General features: G+C 60.7%; 1 protein-coding gene across 1 annotated transcript in view; it reads right to left on the reverse strand.

The window, feature by feature from the left end:
* Window positions 1–5,850, reverse strand: part of LOC114072435 — a 9,973-nt gene extending 4,123 nt beyond the window's left edge. Inside the window, exons 1-2 of the mRNA XM_027910332.1 lie at window positions 4,014–5,850; window positions 2,101–2,121 (exon numbers count right to left, since the gene is read on the reverse strand). Of these exons, the coding sequence (XP_027766133.1) occupies window positions 2,101–2,121; window positions 4,014–5,850 (1,858 nt within the window). The remainder of the gene's footprint in view (window positions 1–2,100; window positions 2,122–4,013) is intronic.
* Window positions 5,851–8,620: the final 2,770 nt, after the last annotated feature.

Raw genomic sequence — 8,620 nt, forward strand, 5'->3', positions numbered from 1 at the left:
TGAGGATGGGGGAGGAGAGGGGCCCGAGGGCGCGTCTTTACCTTGGCCGGTGAGTCGCAGGTGGGCGGGACCTGGGGGGGAGGGAGGGGAGGGAGGGGACGGGGCGAGGGAGGGGGAGGGACGGGGGGAGGTGCGGAGAACGAAAGCCAAAGGGATGGGAAAAGGGAAAATTTTGGGGAAAGAAAAGGGAAAGTGGTTAAACACGGGGGGGGAGGGGAGGGGGGTGCTCAGAGTGGGGAGGGAAATGGGGAAAAGTGGCGGGAAAAAGGAAATTGGGGGGAAAATGGGAAAGGAAACAAAAGTGTTGAAAGAAAACGAAAGGGAGAAAAAGCAGAGAAAGAGAAAAACGGGAAAAAAAGAAAAATGGAAAAACGGAAAACAGAAAAAAGGAAAAGTAGGGAAAGGAGGGGAAAAAGGAAAAGGGACAAAAGGGAAAAGGGAGGAAAAAGGAGAAAGAGGAAAAAAGTGAAAAGGGTCAAAGCAAGGGAAAGGAGGAAATTGATAAAAAGGGTGAAATCAGCAAAATAAGGGAAAAGAGCAAAAAATTAAAATAGAAAAAAGTGGGAAAAGGAAAAATAATTTAAAAAGGGAAACTAATCAAAGAGAGAAAATAAAGAAGAAAACCAGTGAGAAAGGGAAAGCAAAAAATGGAGATAAAAAAAGAAAAATAGGATACAAAAGGGGAAAATATAAAAAAAAAAATTATTCAAGAGAGGAAAACAATTTTTAGAAGAAAAATAATTAAAATAAGGAGAAAACTATAAAAAAGGGGGAACTGTTATTAAATATGGAGAGGAATAAAACAAGGAAAAAATAAAAAGGGAAAATAATTTAAAGAAGGGAAAATATGTAAAAAAAATGGAAAATAATAAAAATAAAGGGAAAGTCACGAAAAGAGGGGAAATAATAAAATAACAACTACTAATAAGAAATGAAAAATAATTAAAGAAGAGAAAATAATTAAAAAGTTGAAATAATGGGAAAAGAAAAAAGGGAAATAAAACGAAAAAGTAAAGGAAAAGCGGCAAAATGGGAACAAAAGGGGAAAACGGGAATGAAAGAGAAATTAATTAAAAAAGACAAAAATAAAAAAATCAGAATTAAAAAAATAAAAATCAACCAAAAAACCCAAAATGACCGAAAGTCCCGGGGGGAGGGAGGGGCCCCGGGTGGGGGAGGGGCCCCGTCACAACTTAAACCTCCTTTAACTTGTGACGGCATCGGGCGATGCCGGGGGGTGGGAGGGGCAGGGAGGCGGGGACAAGCGCGGGGGGGGGCGGGGCCACCACAGGCAGCGCTGCCCTCCCCCCCCTCTGCCTTCCCGCGGGTTTTTCCCCTTTTTCCGAGGTTTCGGGGAAAAGCCGGGGGTGGGGGAGGGGATGAGACACGGGGGGGCGGGACCGCCCCTGGCGCGGGGACCCTCCCCCACCCCGGGACCCTTGGCCGGGGGGGGCTCTGGGAGGGCCTCGTGTGGTGCACGTGGATGCGGGTCCCGCCCTTTGTACAGGCCCCGCCCCTGTAAAACCCACTGCCCCTGCCCTGACCACGCCCACCACACAGACCGTGGTCCCTGGTTAGGCTCCGCCTATCCAACAGGCCACACCCGTTTGTGTGTTCTCGTGCAAGCCCCACCCCCCCATTGGCCATCAGCTCTGCCTTCATTTGCATAGCCCCACCCCTAGACAGCAGAACCTCGCTTCATTGGCTCAGCCCCATCCCCTTCATTCGCATGCCAGCGTCTTATTGGGCCAGCCAGAGAGTGACGTCATGGCCGGGGGCAGAGGGTGGTGCTCCTTGTGTGGGCCCCGCCCCTTTTTCACAGCCTCGCCCTCTGGCGTCGTCCCGCCCCCTCGTGCAAGCACCTCCCCCTCACGCCCCACAGGCCTTTGCCTTTCACACGCACCCCCTTGGAGTGCCCCGTGACCCCTCGTGACCCCTCGTGACACACGAGGCCCCCCAGCTCCACACAGCCCTGGGGTGACACCCCTGTCACACCTGAACCTCTTCCTGCCCCTTTGCTGAGCCACAAACCCCCCACCCCGCCCCGCTGTGCACACCCCTCACCCCCCAACACGCCCCCCTCACACAGCCCTTACTCACCTTCCACAGCGGGTTCTTCCTCTGAGGGTCCCGGCGGGGCAGTGGGGGGGGAGGGGCAGAGCCGTTAGTGCCCAGGACCCTCCTGTGTCCCCACTGTGTCCTCATGACCCTCCCACCCCTGTGACCTCGGGATGACCTTCGGGGCGGGGCAGAGCGTGTGTGTGTGGGGTGCACACCCCGAAGGAGAGTTCACACGTCCTGGGGGGGTGTTTGCACGCCCTGGCGCTGTTCGTACACCCTGACCCGTGTCCCGGGGGGGTTTGCACGCCCTGCATGGTGTCCCTGGGGGTTTGCAGCCCTCAAGAGGGGTTTGCATTCCCAGGGGGGAAATCACACCCCAAGGGAGGGTTGGCACGCCCTGTACACACCCATGGGGATCCCACATGGCACACAGCACTGCACAAGCATCCCACAGGGGCCCTGCACCCCATAGTGCACCCCATAGCACCCTAAAGCACCCCTTGGGGGCTGCACACCCCATAGTGCACCCCACAGGGACCCAGCACCCTCTAACACAGTCCACAAGGACACAGCACCCCATAACACACCCCACAGGGCCTGTACACTGCACAGTGCACCCCACAGCAGCACCCTCCAGGGGCTGCATCCCCTTGGCACACCCCATAGCCCCCCCCCGACCCCCCCAGGGGTCGTGTACCCCATAGTGCCTCCACGGTCCTCAGGGCACCCTCCACTCCCCTGTCCCTCTCCCCCCTCAAGGACGCAGAGGGAGCATCCTGTGATGCCGTGACAACCGTCGCCACGGAGACAGGCCCGAGCATCGCCATGGCAATGGGTACCCAGCCCCGGCAGCGCCATGGCAACCGACCCTGGCAACGCGCCCGGAGGATGCTGTCACCACGGTGACACCGAGCGGTTGTCCCCGGGTCCTGGGGACGTGTGCGAGGGCGTGTTTGCACGAGGGCGGGTCCAGACGAGGGACCCCCATGCCCAGGGCTTGCCCAGGGCCCACCCAGGGCACACCCAGCTGTCCCAGTCACCCCTGAGGTCACCCAGGCCTGGGTGCCTTGCACGAGGGCCCACGGGCGTGCATGCAATGGCACGAGGGTGTGCAAATGCTGGGGACGAGTGGAGGCACCAGGGCGTGCAATTGCACCAGTAAACATGGGAGGGGTGATGCTCTGGGGAGGGGCTGGGGGTCCCCAAACTCCTGTCAACTCCCTGCCAGGGGGATCCTGACCCACCCACCCTCTCTGTGTGGCACAAGGGCACAACGACAGGCAAAGATGGGGACATGAGGACATGGAAGGACAACAGGACAGGGAGAGACACAAGGATCAGGGTGGGACAGGAGGATCATGGAGGGGTCATGTGTGGACATGCAACACCATAAGGGTAAGGAAGGACATCAGGACATGGGGACACACAGTGGCAGGAAGAGGTGACACAAGGACACAGGGACAGAGGACGTGTGAACCAGGAGGACACGAGGACATGGAGCAACTCAAGGGCACAATGTCATGAGGACACCCAACACCACGAGGACACTGAGAAGACACAGAACTCCACAAGTGCAAAGACACGAGAACACCATGATAAGAGGATGTGCAACACCGGGGGAGACGGGGAGAAACAGCGTGATGAGCAGCATGAGGACACAACCAACAACATGGAGTGTGTTCAGTGCCACGAGGACACGGAGAAAGACATGTGTGGACATACGAGGACACACAACACCAGGAAGACACAAAGACACGGAGGGACTCGGGGATGCAACAACACGAGGACACAAGAACGTGGAGGAACACGGTGATGCCCAATGTTGCGAAGGTGCCCAGTGTGGCAAGGACATGGAGAAATGCCAGGACATGAGGACCCCAGCTAGTTTCGCACCCACTACAGCCGCCACCCCTCCCACGACTCCCCAGCTCCCGCCTTCCCCGCGCCCTCACCTTCCTCGCAGAAGGGCCCGCGGTGGCCGGTGCCGGTGCAGTCGCAGCGGGGTTCCCCGCGGTGCAGGGCGCAGCGGCCGCCATGGGCGCAGGGTGGGTGGTGGGCACAGCGCTCGTCACCATCGCCCCGGACCCCCTGGGCTCCCAGCAGCGCCGCCGGCGCGTCGCCCACCCGCAGGTCGGCCACCCACCCGCGGAACGGCGGCTCGTACTTGACGGTGCTGAGCGTCAGCGCCGAGAGCCGCACGTCGGGCGGGATCCCCCCAACGAACAGGTCGCTGGCCACGGCCATGTCAGGGCGCTTGGAGCGCACGGTGGCTGCCCGCGCCTCCCCATCCACGGCCAGCGCCGCGTGCCGCGCGTGCCGGGTCAGCAGCACCGTGTGCCAGCGTCCGTCGCTGACCGGCGCCGGCGGCTCCAGCGTGGCGGGCTCAGCACAGGCAATGGCGAAGCGCAGCCGCAGCCGGCCCTCGGCCACCAGTAGCTCCAGGAAGTCACAGTTGCCGCCGTCATCCAGGTACAGCAGCAGCGCCCGCGTCACGTTGGTCTTTAGGCGGAAGCTGAGCTGCCCCCCCGCACCCGGCGCCCACCGCCCGTACCGTGCCCACTGTCCCGGGGCGCCCCCGAACTCCAGCGCTGACCCCCAGGCACAGGGCAGCACAAGGGACCCCAGCGTCAGCAGCACCAGCCCCAGGCGAGTGCCCGAGGGGACGTGGGGACATGGGCGGGGGGCGGCGGTGGCCCAGGGGGGTGGGGGTGGTCGATGGGACTCAGTCCCTGGACGGGTGGTGCAGCGTCCCTTGGCCGCAGTGTCCTGGTGGACCCTCAAGCCCAAACATGCCGTGGAGCCATGGTTGACCTTGGTCTCTTGGGGATCCGCTGGATTGGCCCTGGGGGCTTGGTGGACCTTCAAGTCTATAAGAGCCACAGAGTCTTGGTCAACCTGGGTGTCAAGGTGGTCCATGGGGTCTTGGTTGGCCTTGGGCTCTTGCGGGTCCTCAGGGGCTTGGTTGGCCACAGGGTCTTGATGAACCCTCAAGTTTAGACACACTACGGGGTCTTCGTTAACCTTGGCCTCTACAGGGGAAGTGGCGCTTTGGTTGGTCATGGAGTCCTGGTTGACCTTGGGCTCTCGGGGGTCCTCACAGGCGTGGGAGGCCACAGAGTCTTGGTGGACCTTCAAGTCTATACAAGCCATGGAGCCTTTGTTGACCTTTGAGTCCAGCAGGACCATGGAGCCATCATCAGCGTTGGGTTCTGTGTGGGCCAAGGGGTCCTGGTTGCCCATGGAACCTTGGTTGGCCACAGATCCTGGATGGACCTTGGTCTTTGAGTGATCCTGGGAGTGCTGGTTGGCCACAGACCCCACGTGGGTCATGGAGACCTGGCTGACCTGGCTCTCCGGGTGGTCCTCAGAGCCTTGGTTGCGTGTGGAGCCTTGGGAGACCTTTGAGTCCAACAGCACCATGGAGCCATCATCAATGCTGGGCTCTGGGTGGTCCTGGGAGTCCTGGTCACCCATGAAGCTTTGGTTGGTCTCAGAGCCCAGGTGGGCCTCAGTCTCCAGGTGGTCCTGGGAGCCCTGATGGGTCATGGAGCCCAGGGGAGTCACAGAGCCCAAGTGGGCCCAAGTCTCTTGGTGGTCCTGGTTGACCAAGGAACCCCAGCTGGCCATGGAGCCTTGAGTGGCCACGGAGCCCAAGTGGGCTTTAGTCTCTTGGTGGTCCTCAGAGCCTTGATGGACCATGGAGCTGTGGTGGGTCTCAGAGCCCAGGTGGGTTTTAGTCTCTTGGTGGCCCCTGGGTACCGGGTGCCCCTCGGCATCCGGACAGGTCATGGTGCCTGGGGTGGCTGCGGAGGCTGGGCGTGTTGGGGCGGCCCTAGGGGGGCCTGGGGGGGCCCGGCCACCCCCGTCCTCTCACAGCCGCATGGGTGGCCCCGGCGGGGGGTGACAGCCTGGCCGGGGGGTCCGGAGGCACCTGGAGGGGGAAGAGAGTCAGGGAAGAGGAACCCGGGGGGACTCAGGTGTCCAGGGGGGCTCCAGGTATCCAGGGGTGGGCTCTGGCATCCGTGCCCCCCCCTACCTCCCCAGCCAGTTATCAGCCCCTTAATTAACCCGGTGATTGGGGGGGGTAGAGGGGGGTCGGTCACCGCGGCAACCCAGGCCTTGGCATCATGCAAATGAACCCCCAGGTTATTTATAACACCCCCTCATTGGCTAATGGGGCTCATTAACATGCGCCGCATAATTAGCCAATCACATTAACTGCTGCACCTGCAGGGGGGGAGGGGGGATTGACAGCGACCCCCTCCCCATGGCACCCCCCACCCCCAATCCCAGGGGGGCCCAGGATGAGGAGGATCCCCACAGAGATCCCTCAGAGACCCCACTGACCCTCCCGGGGAAGGCCCTGCGTCTGGGCACACCCCCCCGCTCCATGGGTGTCCTCGGTGTGCCCTTCCACCCCCGGGGGTGATTAATTAATTAATTATCGATCACTGATGCTTGATAAGGGGGGGAGGGGGCACCTGGACACCTGAGTCCCCCCAGAGGGGTCTGGGGGGGCTTTGGGGAGGCTGTGAGTGAAGAAGGTGAATCCGGACGCAGCACTCCCCCTGGGGGGGTTAAGGGGACTCTAGAGGGGCTTCTATAGGGAAGTCCCCCCCAACTCAGCCACCTGGGTCCCCCGGGGGGGCTTCTGTGAGGGTTCAGGGGGAAAAGTGGGAGGGGGAGAGGCACCCGGACACTCGTGTCCCCCGTGTCCCCCATGAGCACCTGAAGGTCACGGGGAGGAGAGAGGGCCGGGAGGGAGAGGGGCAGGGGGAGAACTGTGGGGGGCGACCCCATGTCCGGGCTGTCCCACCCCCCCCAGCCACGGCCTCGCACACATGTGCTCTCACACACTGACACGCCCTTGCACATGCATGTGCCTGGGGCTGCACCTCCCCCGTGTGAGCAACCCTGCCTTGCACACGCCTGTGCACACGTGAGCCTGCACACACCTGTGCACAGATGCACATACGGACACACGCGTAGGCACGTGTGTGTGCACACACATGCATGTACAACCCCACGTCCAGCACACACGTGTGCACCCCCTCACCTGAACACACACCTGTGCGTGCACACACACGTACTCACACACACACACCTGCATGCCCTCCCCATGCACACACACACACGTGCTCACACACACCCACCCCTGTGCAAACACACACACACACACACATGTGCTCACATACACCCACCCCTGTGCAAACACACACACACACACATGTGCTCACATACACACCTCCACACACACTCCCCATGCACACACACACACACACGTGCTCACACACACGTGCACACACACAGACACCTGCTGGGTCACACCCCCCCTGCCTTGCACACTGGGTCACACCCCTCCACGTGCACCCCCTCCACAGCCACACGCTCACACTTGTGCAGGGGACCCTTGCACAGGTGTCACCCCCTGCACACTCACCTGCACCCCCTGCACACCCTCGTGCCCCCAGGCCAGCATGAACACCCCCCGCACACCTGCACAGGCTCTCGTGCACCCCAGTTTTTTGCACACCCCTCATACCCCCTTGTGCACACCAGTGTGAATCCCCCAAACACTCGCATGCACCCCAGCTTTGTACACCCCCCAAAATGCACCCCAACGCAGCACTACCCCCCCGCACACGTGTGTGACCCCAGTTTGGCACACACGTGCCCTGCACGCACTCATGCCCCCCACTTTGAGGTGCACACCCCCTGCACACTCAGGAGCACTCTGGTTTGGTATGCACACACCCCTCAGATGTGTGTGTGCTTGTGCACCCCAGTAGAGTCTGCACCCCTCCCTGCACCCCGCTTTGGGGTGCACCCCCCTGCACACTCACCTGCACCCCAGCTTGGTGCACACCCCCTGAGATGTGCACACACACGTGTGCATAACCCCCCTGCTCTGACATGCACACCTTGTGCGCCCCCCACACACTCCCCTGTACCCCAGGTGTGCACATACCCTCTGCACACTCACCTGCACCCCAAGTGTGCACACACACACCCCTGCACGCTCTCCATGCACCACCAAACATACTCACACGCGTGTGCACCCCAATGCAGTGTGAACCCCCCCCGGCACACTCGTGTGCACCCCAGGTCCGCACAGACAGGCACCCCCCAGATCCACACACGCTGCCCTGCACCCCAACACAGGGTGCACCCCCTGCACACTCACCTGCACCCCAGCTTTGCACACCCCTCCCTGCACACCCATGTGTCCCCCAGCTTGGTGCACACCCCCCCAAACACACTCACGTGCTTGTGCACCCCACTGTGGTGCACGTGCACACCCCAGACACGCACACACTCCTGTTCACCCCAAATCTGCACACACTGTCCTTGCACGCTCGTGTGCACCCTGTGACACACACATACCCCCAAACATGTTCACACTCATGTGCACCCCGGTGCAGCCTGAACACCCCCCTGCACACTCCTGTGCACCTCAGTTTAACACCCCCACACCTTCACACACGTGCACCCCAACACAGCACACCCCCTGCACACTCATGTGCACCCCAACACAGCACACCCCCTGCACACTCATGTG

This window comes from Empidonax traillii, unplaced genomic scaffold (genome assembly GCF_003031625.1).
Source record: "Empidonax traillii isolate 1590-97213 ecotype Southwest subspecies unplaced genomic scaffold, ASM303162v1 scaffold3207:size14402, whole genome shotgun sequence".
NCBI classification, from domain to species: Eukaryota; Metazoa; Chordata; class Aves; order Passeriformes; family Tyrannidae; genus Empidonax; species Empidonax traillii.